Raw genomic sequence first — 20,676 nt, forward strand, 5'->3', positions numbered from 1 at the left:
ATAATAAAGGTCAAAGGATCTGGGAAAAACATGTTTGCATTCCATCTGAAAAATGACTGATTTTTATGTAAAGAATTCCTGAAAAAGAATGCTATTCTGGTTCTCTACTGATGTGTAAGATATATCCCAAAGCTTAGTAGCTTAAAACAACCACCATTTTAATTTGTGACTTCATGGGTCAGGAATTTGGGCTGGTTCTCAGCTGAGTGATTCTTCTGCTCCACAAGATGTATCTAAGGCTTTGGTGTTTATCTTTGGAAGACTGGCTTCAGCTAAGTTACTATCTCTGTGTAGCCTCAGCCCTCACCACATGGTCTCTCTGGAAGGGTAGTATGCTTTCTTATATGGGGGATTAAGGGTCTAGGAAACCAAGGTTGAAGCTACTAGCACTTTAAAAAGCCAAGCCTAGATGGGCGTGGTGGCTCACGCCTGTAATCCCAGAACTTTGAGAGGCCAAGGTGGGCAGATCATCTGAGGTCAGGAGTTCAAGACCAGCCCGGCCAACATGGCGAAACTCCGTCTCTACTAAAAATACAAAAACTAGCCGAGCGTGGTGGTGGGCACCTATAATCCCAGCTACTTGGGGGGCTGAGGCAGGAGAATTGCTTGAACCTGGGAGGCAGAGGTTGCAGTGAGTGGAGATCATACCACTGCACTCCAGCCTGGGCGACAGAGTGAGACAACATCTCAAAAAAAAAAAAAAAAAAAAAGACTGAAAATTAAAATTGGTGATGGACGATGTGAACAATCAGTTTGTAGCAAAGGAAAGACGAATGGTCTTTAAACGCCCAGCTTCACTCATAAGAGAAAGGCTACATTCAGAATGTCTGTCATAAAAGAAAAAAAGAGAGGCAAACCAAACTCTACTGAAGTACTATGTCCCTTACTAGATTGGCAATGATGAAAAAATAGTGGTAAATTATGAAGCTCTATTTCTAGGTAGTTATCCTCCATATAAACTTACCTGTGTGGCATAATGTAATCATTACAGCATTGTTTAAAACACCAAGATGGGAAGCAACCTAAATGTCTATCAGTAGGGACTAGCTATTGTAAATTACTCCATCTTCATAGGGTGCAAATGTTAAGATTAAAGGTCTTTGTGTCTTGATATGAAATGATATTGAATATACATTATGAGAAAAAAGCAAGTTATAATATGCTTGAGATTTACTTCAGAATAACTCAATGGAGCCAGCAGGGCCAGATCTCAGATGAGGTAAGCCTAAGGATTTAGCATTTTAGAAATTACAATCACAGGTTCAAGTACAATCTTTGAAAATGAGTGCCTCCTTAAATTGTGCCCAAGTACCCTGCTTGCCTCACCCTCGGCTCAGCCAAGGTCAGAATAGTGGGTGATGGATAGTTGGTATGATAAAGATGAAACAGGATTTGCCATGAATTTGTAATTGTTGAAGATGGGTGACTACGTGGAGTTTATTATACTTTATTCTAAATACATTTGATATTTTCTTTAATAAAAAAGGCAGGGTTCAGAATGTCATGTGTTTTATTAATGATATTGTATGGAAGTGTGTTCACTTTTACATGCCTAACGTATCTCTTGAAGAATACCTGAGACACTGACAGGAATGGAGGATGAAACATTTGTTTCCTTTTGTTATTGCAACTACTCATATATTCTCATAAAACTCATGACACCCCTAAGGTATCTGCAAACTGGGCTTGAGAATCACTGCCCCAAATAAACATACCCCTGAGAAAGGAGTCTGCCAAACAATATTTCAGAACATTCTTCCTCTCAGCTTGAAGTTTCTTTTTTTTTTTTTTTTGAGACGGAGTTTCACCCTTGTTACCCAGGCTGGAGTGCAATGGCGCGATCTCGGCTCACCGCAACCTCCGCCTCCTGGGCTCAGGCAATTCTCCTGCCTCAGCCTCCTGAGTAGCTGGGATTACAGGCATGCGCCACCACGCCCAGCTAGTTTTTTGTATTTTTAGTAGAGACGGGGTTTCACCATGTTGACCAGGATGGTCTCGATCTCTCGACCTCGTGATCCACCCGCCTCGGCCTCCCAAAGTGCTGGGATTACAGGCTTGAGCCACCGCGCCCGGCTCAGCTTGAAGTTTCTTTCTTCCCAACCAGAGGCTTTGCAACTTACTGAATGGCTGTGATGATTCTTTACCATGCCATAGATTCAGACTCTGCAACATTTTAGCAGTAAAATCCAATACTTTAGTAACAGACTTTAGTAAATATGAATCCAAAATTATTATTTTTTGAGATGGAGTATTGCTCTGTTGATCAAGCTGGAGTGCAGTAGTGTGATCTCGGCATCTTAGCTTACTGCAACTTCCACCTTGTGGGTTCACATGATTCTCCTGCCTCAGCCCCCCAAGTAGCTGGGATTACAGGTGCATGCTGCTATGCCTGGCTAATTCTTTGCATTTTTAGTAAAGATGGGTTTTGCCATGTTGGCCAGGCTGATAGGTGATCCACCCACCTCAGCTTTCCAAAGTGCTGGGATTACAGGTGTGAGCTGCTGTGCCCAGCCAAAATTACTTGTAATGCAAAATTAAATTCTGGATTGCTGTTCTTATTTAGGGTCATTACGGTCCCCCCCCCCCCCATTTTACTGTACAATGTTAAGAGAATAGTCAAGGATTGTCATTGTGCTCAAGCCCCTTAATATCATTTTGCAAATCCAAAATAAATTGCAGTTTGGAGATTTACTAATGCAGTTAAATGTCTGGACAGTAGGAATTTTCAAAGATTTATTGAGCAGCTTCATAATATCAGATTAAAAGAAAAAAAAACTCTTGAAAAAGATCTACTAATCAAGCTCAATGGCGCATAATATATAAACATACTGTCCTTGAAACCACAGTGGGGGGATAAAGTAGTCATCTTTAATGTACTGCAGAATTTAGTGTCAAAATGAGTCTATGAATTAAAGGTACACAGTAAGCACTCAATGAATGTTAGCTAATTTAAAAGTGTTACCTACCAAGCAGTTACAACTGGAGACCAGGTATTTCCTGTTGCTACAGCCAAATTCAAAGCAATCAGATACTTTATGGAACTGCAGACTTGTTGGCTGGGCATGGTGGCTCACACCTGTAATCCCAGCACTTTCGGGGACCGAGGCAGGCGGATCATTTGAGGTTAATGGGTTCTAGACCAGCCTGGCCAACATGGTGAAACCTTGTCTCTACCAAAAATACAAAAAAATGGGCCAGGCATGGTGGCAAGTGCCTGTAATCCCACCTACTTGGGAGGCCGAGGCAGGAGAATCGCTTGAACCCGGGAGGCGGAGGTTGCAGTGAGCCAAGATTGATTGCATCACTGCACTCCAGCCTGGGCAATAGCGTGAGACCATCTCAATTAAAAAAAAAGTTTTATATATATATATATATATATATATATATATATAAATTAGCCACATTTGGTGGTGCACCCCTGTAATCCCAACTACTGCAGATGCTGAGGTAAAAGAATCACTTGAAACTGGGAGGCAGAGGTTGCAGTGAGCCGAGATCATGCCATTCACTGCATTCCAGCCTGGGCAACAGAGTAAGACTCTCTCAAAAACAAACAAACAAAACAAAAACACCCCACAGAATTATTCTGGCAAAATAAAGCCACCATTTTAGAAAAGGATCATGGAATTCTGGATCAATATACTAATAAATCAAGCTTTGTTCCTGCAAATGCAATTATTAAACATTAGTCTTATCTTTCAAATACTGATCAAGATGAAAACATACCATGTTCTGGCTTTATTTTTTTTTATTTTTTATTTATTTATTTATTTATTTTGAGATGGAGTTTCGCTCTTGTTACCCAGGCTGGAGTGCAATGGCGCGATCTCGGCTCACCGCAACCTCCGCCTCCTGGGCTCAGGCAATTCTCCTGCCTCAGCCTCCTGAGTAGCTGGGATTACAGGCACGCGCCACCACGCCCAGCTAGTTTTTTGTATTTTTAGTAGAGACGGGGTTTCACCATGTTGACCAGGATGGTCTCGATCTCTCGACCTCGTGATCCACCCGCCTCGGCCTCCCAAAGTGCTGGGATTACAGGCTTGAGCCACCGCGCCCGGCCATGTTCTGGCTTTGTAAGAGGAACCACTGAGATTTAGGGTTAAGGCCAGAACTTTAGGAATTATTCATCTTGAGATAAAATATATGGCCAAGTGCGGTGGCTCATGCCTGTAATCCCAGCACTTTGGAAGGCCAAGGCAGGTGGATCATCTGAGGTCAGGAGTTCAAGATCAGCCTGACCAATATGGTGAAACCTGATCTCTACTAAAAATACAAGTATTAGCGGGGTGTGGTGGCGGGTGCCTGTAGTCCCAGCTACTCAAGAGGTAGAGACAGGAGAATTGAACCTGGAAGGCAGAGGTTGCAGTGAGCCGAGATTGTGCCATTTTACTCCAGCCTGGGCGACAGAACAAGACTGCATCTCAAAAGAAAAAAAAAAAAATACATAACATAAAACCATCTTCATATCTCTGGCTATAACCACACTGGAACATCTGGGCCTTTTTCTTACTGTTAAAATGAAAAACTATCACTCAAAACTCTATAGTCTTTTGCTTTTTGTGAAAAGTTGACTCAACTTGTTGGGGTGACTTTTAGACTAACAGGAAAAATCTATATTCTTTGGTAGCTAACAAAGGTATGTATGCCCACAACAATTTTTAAAACTGGCACACAGGCTGGGCGCAGTGGCTCACGCCTGTAATCCTAGCACTTTGGGAGGCCGAGGCGGGTGGATCATGAGGTCAGGAGATCGAGACCATCCTGGTCAACATGGTGAAACCCCGTCCGCTACTAAAAATACAAAAAATTAGCTGGGCATGGTGGCGCGTGCCTGTAATCCCAGCTACTCAGGAGGCTGAGGCAGGAGAATTGCCGGAACCCAGGAGGCGGAGGTTGCGGTGAGCCGAAATCGCGCCACTGCACTCCAGCCTGGGTAACAAGGGCGAAAATCCGTCTCAAAAAAAAAAAAAAAAAAAAACAAAACTGGCACACATATTAAGAAACCTGGACTTCTGTAAATTAAATCTCTTAACTGCTGCATCTTCATCCTTGAAAATTCTAAATCGGCCAGGCGCGGTGGCTCAAGCCTGTAATCCCAGCACTTTGGGAGGCCGAGGCGGGTGGATCACGAGGTCAAGAGATCGAGACCATCCTGGTCAGCATGGTGAAACCCCGTCTCTACTAAAAATACAAAAAATTAGCTGGGCATGGTGGTGCACGCCTGTAATCCCAGCTACTCAGGAGGCTGAGGTAGGAGAATTGCTTGAACCCAGGAGGTGGAGGTTGCGGTGAGCCGAGATCGCGCCATTGCACTCCAGCCTGGGTAACAAGAGCGAAAACTCCGTCTCAAAAAAAAAAGAAAAAAGAAAAAAGAAAATTCTAAATCGTTGACTCTAAAGATCACGTTTATTCATTTATTTTTTACCAGCCTCTTGAGCCACAGCAGGCCCAAAGAGACTCTCCAAAATCACTTTTAAATCCTCCCTCCTTTGAAAAAATTAATGGCATTGCCTGAGTTACAACACTAAGGATATGTCAGAAAAAAATCCTCACATATAAAATATGAATTCTTACCTAAAGCATATGCAGCTAAAACTGAGCACAGTTGTAAATTTGGCAGTATGTCCAGGTGGAAGGTTTCTAAGCCAAATAACTGAAATCGGGGCACTTACATGAAAGGCCAACAGCATTCTGATTGGGGTCTCAAGGTGGACCCTAGGCTGATATGATGATGTACAATAACTTAACTCACAACATCAAGAATTTCCTACATCAGTTTTATTTAAAACACAAACAAGTATTTCTCCTTCTGTAAGGTCAATGGTTCAAATAATGCGGAACACGAAACACTGACTAATACAAGTGCTTTAAATACGAAACAAAATTATTTTTTTTTTAAAAGCAAAAGAATAAAGAATATATACAAAAGGGACCTGGAATCTGTAAGCTGATTCCAAAAATGAACTAAGTAGAAAATCTGTGGTGAAACCTGAACATTCTACTCCTGCTTTGGAGAAGGGCTATCATACAACATTCAGTCAGCTGAAGATGGATTGGCAGAGGTGTGTCTATACATGAATTTCAAGTCTTTTTTTGCTGTGCAGAATCATCCAGATCTTCCCAAGACTGAATGGGCAGTCCTGTGGCTTTCTTCCTTTTCCATATTCCCAACAAAGCTATGTGAAGTTCAACTCTTGATGAGCCGCTTACAACAGCAGTTCCTTAGGAGCCAACATGACAGGTGGGTCAGATTTCCCCATGAGAAACAAAACTGGCCACCTAGAGCAAAATATCAAAATGGACAAGTCCTTCCTTCCTCCTCCTTCTGATTATATACAACGTATCTCCTTTCAAGACTATTATTCCCATCATGCTTATTCCTTCACAAATCTAAACCTTGAGGTGATATGAAGGAAACCAACATCAAGAAAAGAAAACTCAATTCAGAAATGAAGAAAACTGGCAGGTATACAATACACCCCCAGAGCATCTCAATATCTCTGGCACAGTACAGTTCAGTGTACTGCTACAGCCCACAGATAATTATTGGCAGCTTGAATAAGCTCGTTTTTTTCCCTCAGGTGGTCAAAGGCCACCAAATAAATACTGGGCAACAGGAGTTTGTTAGGAGAGTTAGAAATAAAAAATTAACCAAATTTTGTCCCTGTGTTAATTCAATGCCAGTAAGGAGGCAAGTACTGAAGAAGGGACAAGGGATACTAAAAAAGAATTACTCTAATCATGTCATCATCTCATATAATGAATCCAGGGAATCCCAGAAATAGAAAATTAGTTTCAGGGGACCCCTGAGGCACTTTAAAGCCTTTTAAAAAATTACAGTAATAATAAATTAGATATTGCTCTTCAGAGGCTAACAGAGCAGCAGAAGCATCAAAATCAGGTCCAAAGAGTTATGCCCACATTACAGGCTTCCCGAGCTGCTCAGCCCTCTTTAAAGCTTAGTTGAATCTCTTAAATACCTTTAAAAAGACATACAATTTCACACAGACTGAGTGGGTATTTTTGTTTAGTGGTAGCATAAAATTTGGTCCTTAATGGTAGCAGCTGTCTTCATCCATTTCAAACTCAGGTAATATTAAGTACATCAAGACAATACATAAAGAATACAACAAAGGAGAAAAAAGCCAAAACCGACAAACACCTCAAGGAGTCACTAAATTCGCCTGTACCCTTGTACGTGGATCTCCTCTCAGTCTCTGTTTTGTGGAGAGAAGGGTATGATAGAACTTTTTTCTCAAAAGATGACGAACAATGGCATCAAATGGACAAAATGGTTATAAAGTAACTTTAAAAATCTGACCCCAAGGAATCCAAGACACATACAGAAAATTCAGAGGTATACTTCTGATTTGGGGCAAATTCTAGACTAAAGAAATGATCATCTCAGGTAAATGTTACAATAGATGAAACTAAGTCCAGTTTTTTGGTGAGTTTTTTTTTTTTTTTTTTTTTTTTTTTTAAAGTGTCCTCACTACCACCTTCAGCTATCAATCATTTCTGACAGCTCAAGCAGAAGGTCATCTTCATCCTTCCCAGGATCCAGGTCAATCTCAGCTTCCAATTTGCCTCCTGAAATCTCCCAGATTAGTTTCTCAAAATCATCCTCCACAGAGAGTGGGGGCTTTCCTGTTGAGGCAGAGCTGAGTCGGCGAGTTTTCATGCTCATTTGGGATGAGGAAGGGCCAGACACCTCCGGGGGTAAGGGATCTGAAGAGGACTGGGTTGGAGGCCGCAAAAGACTGCAAGAAAGAAAAAGATTATTAGGAAACTGCCCTTTTTTCAATAGTTGGCTGAATCACCTAGTCTCATGGACACAAAGAGTGAGCAAAAAACTGTTTCTAAGAACATACATAAAGAAAGAATTCAGCCGGGCGTGGTGGCTCAAGCCTGTAATCCCAGCACTTTGGGAGGCTGAGGCGGGTGGATCACAAGGTCAAGAGATCGAGACCATCCTGGTCAACATGGTGAAACCTCGTCTCTACTAAAAATACAAAAAATTAGCTGGGCATGGCGGAGCATGCCTGTAATCCCAGCTACTCAGGAGGCTGAGGCAGGAGAATTGCCTGAACCCACGAGGCAGAGGTTGTGGTGAGCCAAGATGGCGCCATTGCACTCCAGCCTGGGTAATGAGCGAAACTCCGTCTCAAAAAAAAAAAAAAGAAAGAATTCTTGCTCTTTTTCTTCAGCAAGGCAGCTGAGTTGGTTGGTGGCAGCAGTCGTACGGCAGATGCAGAAGCAGATCTTTGTGAAGACCCTCATGGGCAAGACTATCACCCTTGAGGTCAAGCCCAGTGACATCGTTGAGAATGTCAAAGCCAAAATTCAAGACAAGGAGGGTATTCCACCTGACCAGCAGCGTCTGGTATGTGCTAGCAAACAGCTGGAGGATGGCCGCACTCTCAGACTAAAACATCCAGCAACAGTCCACCTGCACCTGGTGCTGCGCCTGGGAGGTGGCATTATTGAGCCTTCCCTCCACCAGCTCGCCCAGAAATATAACTGTGGCAAGATGATCTGCCAAAAGTGCTATGATCACCTGTACCCCCATGCTGTCAACTGCTGCAAGAAGTGTGGCCACACCAACAACCTACTCCCCCAAGAAAGTCAAATAAGCTTCTGCCTTCCTCAAAGGGCAGCCTCCTGCCCAGGACCCATGGCCCTGGAGCCTCAATAAAGTGTCCCTTTTGTTAAACATATAAATAGTTATTTTACTGATTTGGGACCAAGCATTTTTTTTTTTTTTTTTTTTTTTTAGGCAGGGTCTTCCTTTGTTACCCAGGCTGGAGTGCAGTGGTACAATCATGGCTCACTGTAGCCTTGACCTCCTGGGCTCAAGTGATCGTTCTGCCTCAGCCTCCCAAGTAGCATGGTCTACAGGTGTGTCACCATGCCAGGCTAACTTTTTGGATTTCTATTACAAGATCTCACTATGTTGTCCAGGCTGGTCCTGAACTCCTGAGCTCAAGCAATTCTCTAGCCTCAGTCTCCCAAAGTGTTAGGACTACAGGCCAGCACCAAGCATTTTTATAACTCAAAGTAGGTGTTAAATCTTTTAGGGGCTGGGCATGGTAGCTAACGCCGATAATCCCAGCACTTTGGGAGGCTGAGGAAGGCAGATCACTTGAGATCAGGAGTTTGAAAACACCCTGAACAATGTGGCAAAACCCTGTCACTACTAAAAATATAAAAATTAGCCTGGCCTCATGGCAGACACCTGTAATCCCAGCTACTTGGGAGGCTGAGGCAGGAGAATCACATGAATCCAGGAGGCAGAGGTTGCAGTGAGCCGAGATTGCGTCACTGCACTCCAGTCTGGGTGACACAGTGAGACCCTGTGTCAAACAAAAAAACAAAAAACATCTTTTAGGTAATATAGGCAAAACGTAAACAGTGGCGCCAAAGGAGAACAGCAACCCTGTATTTTCATATTTTTTTGCAATTAATTTTATAATTTTAAGTGCAGCAGATTTATTTAGATGTTGCTAAACTGTTTAAAGTTATTTGTCAGTGTTATTCTCTAGACAGCCTAAACTGTAACAGGGGCCTGGAGTTTGTTTACAAAGAATTAAAAAGTAATACCTGTCTCTAGGATTTTCTGCTTCAGGCACAGTGGCTGATTTGTCCTCAGAGACGAGCGGGACAACAGCCTACAAAAGGAAGAGTCAGGTCATTCAGTGAGAGTCAGGCTTTTTAATTTCAGCATATTCATTTTCTTTTGCTGCCTTCTTAGAATCAAGGCTATCCTTCTTTAAGCTTGAGAATCTAAGAATCAATAATCTTAGGTTGAGTGTATAGATAAGCAAAACATCTTGCCACCTAAAACTTGGCTTTCAAAAAATCCTGTCCTGCTACTTTACAAACATCCAACTTCAAGTGTAAAATACAGTAATAACCAAACTACTAAAATGCTAGGAAACGCCAGGAAGTGATATACACAGGTATAGAGTGCCAGTAGAGAGTTAGTCTTTCCTGCTTTTCTACCACATAGAATAAAGCACCATGGAAGTGAATATACTTCTTACCACAGCTGCTTTTTTGGCTGGGATTTCCTGTAGGACACTGCTAGAGCTCAGGGGCTTCACAGCGGCAATGACAGCAGGGTGCATCTCCACTGCCTTACGTTTTGGGGCCAATTTGGGGGATGACACAACTTTAACCACAGATGGCTTCACATTCACTTTGGGTTTAGCTACAAGGGCAGAAAATACCTGATTAACAGCTAAACTCCCTTTTACATGGAGAATAATTTAGAATAAAATACCAAAACTCCTTCAGCATTTGAAATACCACAAATAATTTATTAAAAAAGAGACTGAAAATGATCCTAAGGCAATTTGTGGTCACCACAGTGGTCACCATGTAGATATAATGCCTCTTAAATTTGTTACCATTCCTTTATTCCTTGTTTTTCTTCAATACCAGAGGAAAGATGCAACACAAAGTTTTACATGAAGCTTTTTAAACAGCAATTTAAAATCCTGAGAAAGAAAATCATCTAGTTTTGCCTTTGTATAACAATATCAGAAATATTACTATCTACTTTTGGACATAAGGCAAATGAAATTCAAACCAATTGTTGCCAGTAACTTCCTGGCAACAATTGGTTTGAATTTGGTAATTTTGATAAGCGAAAGCAATACATAGTATAGCAAATACTTGCCTTTACCCCTTTTTTCCAAGGTCTGTGCTGCACATTTCACATTCAATACTGAGTCTCCAACCCCTGAGGTTTCTACCTCTACCTTCTGGGATGACTTTGTGGGAAGCCGCTTGGTCAGGTGCCGTGTGACTCCTGGCATAGCAGTGAGCACTGGTTTCTCTGCCACTTGCATATTGCAAGAGGCTACATCTCCCCAAAGAGGTGTCAAGACGGATTTTTCCCTCTCCTGCTGTTTCTGTATGTGTTTCTCTCTCATGGTCTCACATCTCTTGACTTGAATTTTAGTAATGTCAACTCCTGTGGTCTCGCCTGAAGGCTGTAGATAAATTTAAATGACAGAATTAAAATATGGTACCTCTAATAACCTGTATGACGTTAAGTACCAGACTACATCTAAGTTAAGCAGAGTCTGCCATGACTTAGAAACTGAGAGAAAAGCTCTTCATTTGATGCTAGACAATACTATTAAAGAGGAAAGATTAGAAATGTGTGGAATAATAAAAAACTCAGATTCTACAAACTAGACAACCATGACTCTAAGTCAAATACTAATGATTCCTAAATAATCAAATACTTGCATAAAGATTTAAATACAAAGATATTTTATTTATAATTGTGTAAAATGACATCTAAATGTCCAGAAAAGGACTACATTTATATAATGGAGAATCGTATGGCCAGTAAAAACAAACTTCTTTTTTTTTTGAAATGGATTCTCACTCTGTCGCCCAGGCTGAAGTGCAGTGGCATAACCTTGGCTCACTGCAACCTCCGCCTCCTGGGTTCAAGCCATTTTCCTGCCTCAGCCTCCTGAGTAGCTGGGACTACAAGTGCACACTACCACATCCAGCTAATTTTTGTATTTTTAGTAGAGATGGAGTTTCACTATATTGGTCAGGCTGGTCTTGAACTCCTGACCTTGTGATCCACTGCCCTCAGTCTCCCAAAGTGCTGGAATTACAGGTGTGAGCCACCATGCACAGTCAAAACAAACTTCTTGGAAGAATTATTAACATGGTAAAGTTAAAGCAGGCTGTAAGATGATATACTGTAGAGTTCTCAATTATGTTCTAAACGGGTTTAATGTTAAACAAGTTCACATGCATGCATATATAAACAAAAAAGTTGAAGGTGGCCAGGTGCGGTGGCTCACACATGTAATCCCAGCAGTTTGGGAGGTCAAGGCAGGTGGATCACTTGAGGCCAGACATTTGAGACCACTCTGGACAACATGGCAAAACCCTGTCTCTACTGAAAAAAATACAAAAATTAGCCAGGTGTGTTGGTGCATGCCTGTGAGCCCAGCTATGTAGGAGGCTGAGGCATAAGAATAGTTTGAAGCTAGGAGGCAAAGGTTGCAGTGAACCGGTATTGTGCCACTGTACTCCAGCCTGGGCAAAAGAGAAAGACTGAAAAAGCTCAAAGCAATCCATGAAAAGGATAATAATGGTTACATCTGAGTTGTACATTTTTAGGGTTTGTTCATTTTTTTAAAAATAAAATTTCCAACTTTTGCATGATGGATAGCTTTAGGAAAAACTCAGTTTACAAAATATTAATGGCCAATTAGACTGGGCACAGTGGCTCACACCTGTAATCCCAGCGTTTTGGGAGGCTAAGGCAGGTAGATCACCTGAGGTCGGGAGTTTGAGACCAACCTGACCAACATGGTGAAACCTCGTCTCTACTAAAAACACAAAAAAATTAGCCAAGCATGGTGGTGCGTGCCTGTAATCCCAACTACTCGGGAGGCTGAGAGAGGAGAATCACTTGAACCAGGAGGTGGAGGTTGTGGTGAGCTAAGATTGTGCCACTGCACTCCAGCCTGGGCAACAAGAGCAAATCTCTGTCTCAAAAAAATAAAAAATAAAAAATAATGGCCAATTAAACAAAAAACTTTAAAAGGGCAGTGAATACTGATATACACAGAACTATAGGAAATTATCATAAAAAATTATAGGTAGGCTGAGCACAGTGGCTCACACCTGTAATCCCAGCACTTCGGGAGGCCAAGGTGGGCGGATCACAAGGTCAAGAGATGGAGACAATCCTGGCCAACATGGTGAAACCCCATCTCTACTAGAAATACAAAAACTATCTGGGCGTGGTGGTGCATGCCTATAGTCCCAGCTACCTGGGAGGCTGAGGCAGGAGAATCACTGGAACTGGGGAGGTGGAGGTTGCAGTGAGCCAAGATAGCGCCACTGCACTCCAGCCTGGCGACTGAGTGAGACTTTGTCTCAAAAAAAGAAAAAAGAAATTGTAAGTAAAAAGAAAGACTGTTTACCTAATATATCATTGAAGTATTTAGAAATTTACTGATTTACTGTAAGGTAAAACTACCAACTATCTGGCCTTTGTTTGCCATGAACAAAACCATACAATGATCTTAAACAAATTTACCTCTTTAACTTCTGTTCTAATACTGCTCTGAGAATCAACTTCATTTCCTTCCTGAAATTTCTTCTCTTCTTTTATCCCTGCATTCACATTAAAGACATCATTAGGTTACTTTATTTAAGCTACAACTTCATGATAGAGATGTTAAACAAAACTTTATTTAATGAAAGTAGTTTAAGACAGGACAAATAAAATTATAGATAAAGCCCACTTGTGCTAATTAAGTGTCAAAATATGCATTAAAATAACAAAGATTGGGCCAGTCATGGTGGCTCACATCTGTAATCCCAGCACTTTGGGAGACCAAAGCAAGCAGATCACTAGAGGTCAGGAGCTTAAGACCAGTTTGGCCAACATGGTGAATGAAATCCCATCTCTGCTAAAAATACAAAAATTTGCCAGGTGTGGTGGTGCACGCCTGTAGTACCAGCTACTTGGGAGGCTGAGGCAGGACAATTGCCTGAACCCAGGAGGTAGAGGCTACAGTGAGCCAAGATCACGCCACTGCACTCTAGCCTGGGTGACAAGAGTGAGACTCTACCTCAAAAATAAAATAAAACAAAATAGCAAAGGTCTACATAGTGCTGCTGAAAAGCTTCATTTAATTCAGTGTTTTCAATGTTATCTGAGTATAAAGAAAAGTTGTCCAAGAACTCCTACGAAGACCCCCTGGAACACTCCTCTGGAGTATTATTTGGGGACATGGTACTCGAGACCAAGTTCTCTTGTTACCTGTTTTTTTGGTGATTCGCAGCAGCCGCCTTGCCCCTGGAGTGGTCTCATGTTGAGGCGGGGAGCTGGTGCTGCCCTCAGAGCTCTGCTGTACCCTCAGGGCCTTCTCCAGTTTAATTTCCTCCAGCGTCTTGATGTGCACCTCCTGCATAGACTTTGTTTTACCTGCAGGCTCCTCTGATTGTCCTTTGCTGGCAACAATGGGTGGGAAAACTACTGTTTTTTTAATTTCACTATCAGTCTTTAGCTTGATGCAAGTTGCATCCTTTTTGCTTTTTTGTCTCTCTGCTTCCTGCTGCCGATGTTTTTTTTCAGCCAGGACCTCAGAGAAAGTTTTGATACGGATAGTGGAGGAGCTTCTTGTACCCGAAGTAGAATCATCAGCTTTTGAAGGTCCTTCTGTCTTGAGTTTAGTTTGCAATTCTCCACGTTTCTGACTGGCTCTTTCAAGAAGAATTTCTTCTAATGTCTTCACATGGATCTCACCAACTTTATTAACTTTCTCTGTTTTCATAAGATAAAAACATCCCATTATATTTGAAGTTCATCTCTTACTGACTTATGATCTTTCTAGTCTTGGATCAAGACGGTCCAATAGAGAGCTATCATTCAAGCAGGCAATTAAAAAGGATCAAAAGGGTAACATTCATCTCTTTTCTTTTTTTTTTTTTTTTGAGACAGAGTCTCACTCTGTCACCCAGGGTGGAGTGCAGTGGTACAATCTCAGCTCACAACAACCTCCACTTCCCAGGGTTCAAGTGATTCTCTCACCTGAGCCTCCCAAGTAGCTGGGACTACAGGTACCCACCACCAAACCCAGATAACTGTTTCTATTTCAATTTCAGATTACTGCAAGTTTCAGGCAGTGGTCCTCAAGGAAAACCTTCTGCAGGCAAAAATTGATTTGTATTTCTATTCAGAAACTGAAAGCCATTTACTATAGTTGGATAAATTTGTCATTATAAATCTTAACAGAAATAGCAATAAATTCTTCCATTCACTTATGGCTATAAATGTGATAAACACTGTACTCAAGATACAATGGTAAACAAAAATACAATCTCTGTCCACAAGTAGTTTACAGTCTAACAGATAAATTAAACAAGCTATCACAGAGTATAGTAATGATAACTGCTTTGATAAGGAAGTATAATGCTATAAAAGGTCACAGCAGAAACACCTACCCTTGTCTACAAGGAAGTGATACTAAAGATACTTAAAGGATAAAAAGGAGGTAAAACAGGTGACAAAGCAGAAGAAAAATACAAAAGGCACAGAAATTGGCATGCCACTGAAGAGCTATTTTCAATGATAACACCATTCTGTATCTGTCTAAACTGAAGAGCAAATGTCACACTTCAGATAGAACCAATCTCATTACTGAAGGGCTAGGAAAAATAAAAGAGATAGTGCCATGAAATAAACAATAATTTAGAGATCATACATGTATATATGTAATCACTGAAAAACAGCTTTTAATGAAATCCCCCACACTTCAAAACATATCCTTTAAAAATCTTTTTTTTTTTCTTTTTTGGTAAAGACGAGGTCTTGCTATGTGGCTGACTGGTCTCTCAACTCCTGGCTTAAAGCGATCCTTCCGCCCCCAGCCTCCCAAAGTGCTGGCTGGAATTAGAGGTGTGAGCCACCATACCCAGTCTGAAATCTTAAATAATATACCATGTTCTGTCTCACTTTCTGAACTCTTGAGTATGCTATCCCTCTACTTGGAATATTCCATGCTGATCTCTTTTCTCTTGCTACCTGGCCTTTTTTTTCTTTTTCTGAGACAGAGTCTTGCTCTGTCGCCCAGGCTGGAGTGTACAGTGGTCGTCCTGACTCATTGCAACCTCCACCTCCCAGGTTCAAGTGATTCTCTGCTTCAGCCTCCTGAGTAGCTGTGCCTACAGGTGCCCACCACCACAACTGGCTAATTTTTGCATTTTTCGTAGAGACAGAGTTTTGCCATGTTGGCCAGGCTGGTCTCAAACTCTTGGCCTCAAGAGATTTGCCTGCCTTGGCCTCCCAAAGTCCTGGGATTACAGGCGTGAGCCACCACCCTGGGCCTGACTAGTTTCAACTGAGTTCAGCTTAGAATCTGATTTAGTTTTTTGGATCACAGCCCTGATATATCATTACTTTTTTTGGATCACAGCCCTCAATACTCAGTACTGTAATTGCCTGTATCTTCAGCCACACCAAAAACTTCATGAGAACAATGACTACATTGAGTTACCTGTAATATTACAAAGAAAGTACTCACTTACTGAGTATTTCAAGCTCTTTAATAAAAATTGCAAATCCTTGCTGGGCGCAGTGGCTTGCTTACGCCTATAATTCCAGCACTTTGGGAGGCTGAGGCGGGCAGATTGTCTGAGGGCGGGAGTTTGAGACCATCCTGGCCAACATGGTGAAAACCCATCTCTACTAAAAATATAAAAATTAGCCGGGCATGGTGGCGGGCACCTGTAATCCCAGCAACTTGGGAAGCTGAGGCAGGAGAATCGCTTGAACCCGGGAGGTGGAGGTTGCAGTGAGCCGAGATCGCACCATTGCAGCCTGGACAAAAGAGCAAGATTTTGTCTCAAAAAAAAAAAAAGTAAATTCTTTCAATCCAAGGTGGCAAACATCCAAAATTACCACTTCAAGAAAGTACAACATGAATAGTGACATGGAGGCCCTATTTCCCTCCCCTATCAAAATCTCATTGAAATGATAAACTATTAAAAATAAAATCCACACCAGCAAGCAGAAATAAGAAATGTAACTGGCAGAGCATACACCTTGAAGACAGAAATCAGATGTCTGCATTTATAGAAAAATGGAAAAAGAACAGTTAAAACCTTAGGTGTGAGCTCTGTTCCTCCCAATAGGGTCAGAGGAAAATGCCAGACTTGGGTTAAGTAGTATCAAAAGCAACACTGGTGGGCCCAACCAGGCTAATCACCTGAGATTAGGAGTTTGAGACCAGCCTGGCCAACATGGTGAAACCCCATCTCTACTAAAAATACAAAAATTAGCTGGGCGTGATTGCAAACACCTGTAATCCCAGTTACTTGGGAGGCTGAGACAGGAGAATTGCTTTAACCCAGGAGACAGAGGTTGCAGAGAGCTGCTGAGATCACGCCACTGAGGCTCAGTCTCAGAAAAAAAAAAAAAAGAAGAAATCACAGAGCAGCCTGAAGTCAGGCTGAAAATAAAGGAAAAAAAAAAAAAATCAGAGAACAAAGAAAGTTCTTGAAAAATAAAAATACAAGTGCCAAAATAAATTCATGTGAAGGACTGAATAATAAAAGTTATCATCAGCCATCTAAAAGACATAAGCAAATCAGCCACCTAAAAAGGCATAGGCAAACTATATATAGCCTATAAGCCAAATTGAGCCACCAACTAATTTTGTAATTGAAATTTTGCGGGAACACAGCCACAGTCATTCATTTACACATTACATACATATGCATATTGCTGCTTTCATGATACAATAGCAGAGTTGAGTAGCTGCCATACTGTGGATGACAAAGTTATTTACTATCTGACTCTTTACAGAAAAAATCTGCAATTCCTTATCTAAAAAATAAAGTTGAACAAAGCTAACAGAACGTTAGGCAAAAACAAAGAAACAGAAAGTATAAAGAGACATGCAGGCATATATCCCAAAGTTCCGACATCTGTCTAGTACAAATTTCACAAGGAGAAAACAAAAAGAAAAAGAAATGTGGAGAGGTTATACTCAAAAGAAATGAATGTTTCCTAGAGCTAAAAAAGACAAATCGTTAGATTCAAAGGGCCCACTGAATCAGTATTTAAGAATTTATCGCCGGGGGCGGTGGCTCAAGCCTGTAATCCCAGCACTTTGGGAGGCCGAGGCCAGTGGATCACGAAGTCAAAAGATGGAGACCATCCTGGTCAACATGGTAAAACCCCATCTCTACTAAAAATACAAAAAATCAACTGGGCATGGTGTCACGTGCCTGTAATCCCAGCTACTCAGGAGGCTGAGGCAGGAGAATTGCCTGAACCCAGGAGGCGGAGGTTGCGGTGAGCCGAGATCGCGCCATTGCACTCCAGCCTGGGTAACAAGAGCGAAACTCCGTCTCAAAAAAAAAAAAAAAAAAAAAAAAAAGCATTTATCATAAATATTGATTTAGCAGAATGAACACAAATGATTCATGTTTAGATCCGTTAACGGTGAACCTGCAGCGGACTAGAGAGAGATAAAAGCCTAGAAATCTCTGAATAATTCAGGTTGTATACAATAGAGTAAGAATGTCCAACATCGGACTCCCTTTTTATGATGCTAATGTAACTTTAACATCCAAATCAGATAAGGATGGGGGATTAAAAAGTAACCTAAGAAGACTAACATAATTTATAAATATAGATGTAAAAATTTAAAATTTTTAAAAGCCTCAAACTCAATCCAGCAAGGTATTAAAAAAAAAAAGATGGAAAGCTGAATACATGGATGTTCATTTTATTATTCCTTAAATTGTACATACATATACTTATTTTAAAAATTAAAAAATTTTAACACAGGAAGAATATAAAGAACACTCAAAAACCCAGATAACGCCAATTATACTTACATTCTGGGGTATTTTTGTGGATTTTTAAAAGCATATGTTTATATCTTTACAAAATTAGAATAATTTAATCTCATATACATACATGGATGTTTTCCCTAAGAATAAGTTTCTATAATAAGAAAATAAACTTAAAAAAAAAAGAAGATTCTTGAACACATGGACACAGGGAGGGGAGCATCACACACTGAGGTCTGTGGTGGGGGACTAGGGGAGGGACTGTGGGGGATAGGGAGTTGGGGAGGGCTAACATGGGGAGAAATGCCGGATATAGGTGATGGAGATGGAAGCAGCAAACCACATTGCCATGTATGTACCTATGCAACAATCCTGCATGTTCTTCCCATGTACCCCACAACCTAAAGTGCAATAAAATATATATACTTAAAAAAAAAAAAATTCTTATGCTGCTCTAAATCAGGAGGTCAAAAGTGGTATGTACTCTTTTGTTATCTTTCTTCACTTGATACAACGCAATTCGATTTTTCCTATCATTGTCGTTCAGCATTCGACTTTTCGTGACAGCAATTATTTTAGCACATAACTACCATAATTTTATCTAAACCCTTTTTGTTGTATATTTAGGTTCTTTCTAATTTCATACTATTTGGCCAGCGCAGTGGCCCATGCCTGTAATTCCAGAACTTTGGGAGGCCAAGGTAGGAGGATCACTTGAGGTCAGGAGTTTGACATCAGCCTGACCAATATGGTGAAACCCCTATCTCTATTAAAAATACAAAAATTAGCCAGGCGTGGTGGCACATGCCTGTAATCCCAGTTAGTTAGGAGGCTGAGGCAAGAAGATCGCTTAAACCCAAGAGGCGGAAGTTGCAGTGGGCTGAGACCACGCCACTGCACTCTAACCTGGGCAACAAGAGCAAAACTCCCTCTCAAAAATAAATAAGTAATAGATAAATAAGTAATAATTTCCTACTATTAATGCTATGATGAACAATCATTTTACCATCTCTTAGCACAAAAAAGGAATTGATCTCAGTTGAGTTTGAAATGAATTGATCAATTACTTAAAAAACAAACAGAGCTACAAAAGGACAAAAAACAAAAGCTCTTAACAAGCAACAAGTAAATCTGAGAAAAAGCAAAGATTTACAGCAAAGAAAAAAATAATCAGAATCCGGTCTTAGGATTTCCTTACCTGTTGCCTCCTCATTATTTGGACCAGCTGACATGCCTAATCGCTCCTTCAGAGACTTGGAAACTTGAGCTGTGAAAACAAAGATTTTCAAAAATCAAAAGTTGAATAGAAACTTTTTACAAGTTAAATACAGGTTTGCTGGGCATGGTGGTTCACACCTGTAATCCCTGAACTTTGGGAGGCTGAGGCAGGCCGATCACTTTGAGGTCAGGAGTTTGAGACCAGTCTGGCCAACATGGTGAAACCCCATCTCTACTAAAAATACAAAAATCAGCCGGGTGTGGTGGCATGTGCCTGCAATCCCAGCTACTAGGGAGGCTGAGGCAGGAGAACTGCTTGAACCTGGGAGGCAGAGGTTGCAGTGAGCCAAGATCAGACCACTGCACTCTAGCCTGGGCCACAGAGCGAGACTGTCTTTAAAAAAAAAAAAAATGTTGCCGGGCGCGGTGGCTCAAGCCTGTAATCCCAGCACTTTAGGAGGCCGAGGCGGGTGGATCACGAGGTCGAGAGATCGAGACCAACCTGGTCAACATGGTGAAACCCCGTCTCTACTAAAAATACAAAAAATTAGCTGGGCATGGTGGCATGTGCCTATAATCCCAGCTACTCAGGAGGCTGAGGCAGGAGAATTGCCTGAATCCAGGAGGCGGAGGTTGCAGTGAGCCGAGATTGCGCCATTGCACTCCAGCCTGGGTAACAAGAGCGAAGCTCCGTCTCAAAAAAAAAAAAAAAACTTAAATTTTTCTTCTCCATAGAACAGACATGTCAATCACAGATTCCCTAAAGTACTATGGAAAGCTTAAAACATGCCAGAGGTTGTGGCTCATGCCTGTAATCCCAGCACTTTAAGAGGCCAAGGTGGGTGGATCACCTGAGGTCAGGCGTTCAAGACCACCCTGGCCAACATGGTGAAACCCCATCTCTACTAAAAATACAAAAATTAGCCTGGTATGGTGGTGCATGCCTATAATCCCAGCTACTCTGGAGGCTGAGATAGAAGAAACACTTGAACCCGAGAGGCGGAGGCTACAGGAGCCAAGACTGCTCTACTGCATTCCAGTCTGGGCAACAGAGCGAGACTTTGCCTCAAAAAACAAAAATACCTGGGGCCAGGCGTGGTGGCT

At 41.5% G+C, this 20,676-nt stretch overlaps 2 protein-coding genes across 2 annotated transcripts in view; one reads left to right on the forward strand and one right to left on the reverse strand.

Annotated features, from left to right (window-relative positions):
- Positions 1-5,763: 5,763 nt before the first annotated feature.
- ZC3H11A (zinc finger CCCH-type containing 11A) overlaps positions 5,764-20,676 on the reverse strand; it is a 40,045-nt gene continuing 25,132 nt past the window's right edge. The window contains exons 10-16 of the mRNA XM_074384996.1: positions 19,553-19,621; positions 13,814-14,317; positions 13,085-13,161; positions 10,682-10,997; positions 10,044-10,210; positions 9,601-9,668; positions 5,764-7,760 (exon numbers count right to left, since the gene is read on the reverse strand). Of these exons, the coding sequence (XP_074241097.1) occupies positions 7,502-7,760; positions 9,601-9,668; positions 10,044-10,210; positions 10,682-10,997; positions 13,085-13,161; positions 13,814-14,317; positions 19,553-19,621 (1,460 nt within the window). The 3' untranslated portion in view covers positions 5,764-7,501. The remainder of the gene's footprint in view (positions 7,761-9,600; positions 9,669-10,043; positions 10,211-10,681; positions 10,998-13,084; positions 13,162-13,813; positions 14,318-19,552; positions 19,622-20,676) is intronic.
- Positions 8,249-8,695, forward strand: LOC120362814 (ubiquitin-ribosomal protein eL40 fusion protein-like). The gene has a single exon (XM_039467061.2). It carries the CDS (start codon positions 8,249-8,251, stop codon positions 8,693-8,695), a length of 447 nt encoding a protein of 148 aa, XP_039322995.2.

This window comes from Saimiri boliviensis, chromosome 14 (assembly GCF_048565385.1).
Source record: "Saimiri boliviensis isolate mSaiBol1 chromosome 14, mSaiBol1.pri, whole genome shotgun sequence".
In the NCBI taxonomy this organism is placed as follows: Eukaryota; Metazoa; Chordata; class Mammalia; order Primates; family Cebidae; genus Saimiri; species Saimiri boliviensis.

What these genes read in the sequence shown, in the direction of transcription:
- LOC120362814 (XM_039467061.2), top strand. Translation starts at nt 8,249, where the DNA reads ATGCAGAAGCAGATCTTTGTGAAGACCCTCATGGGCAAGACTATCACC.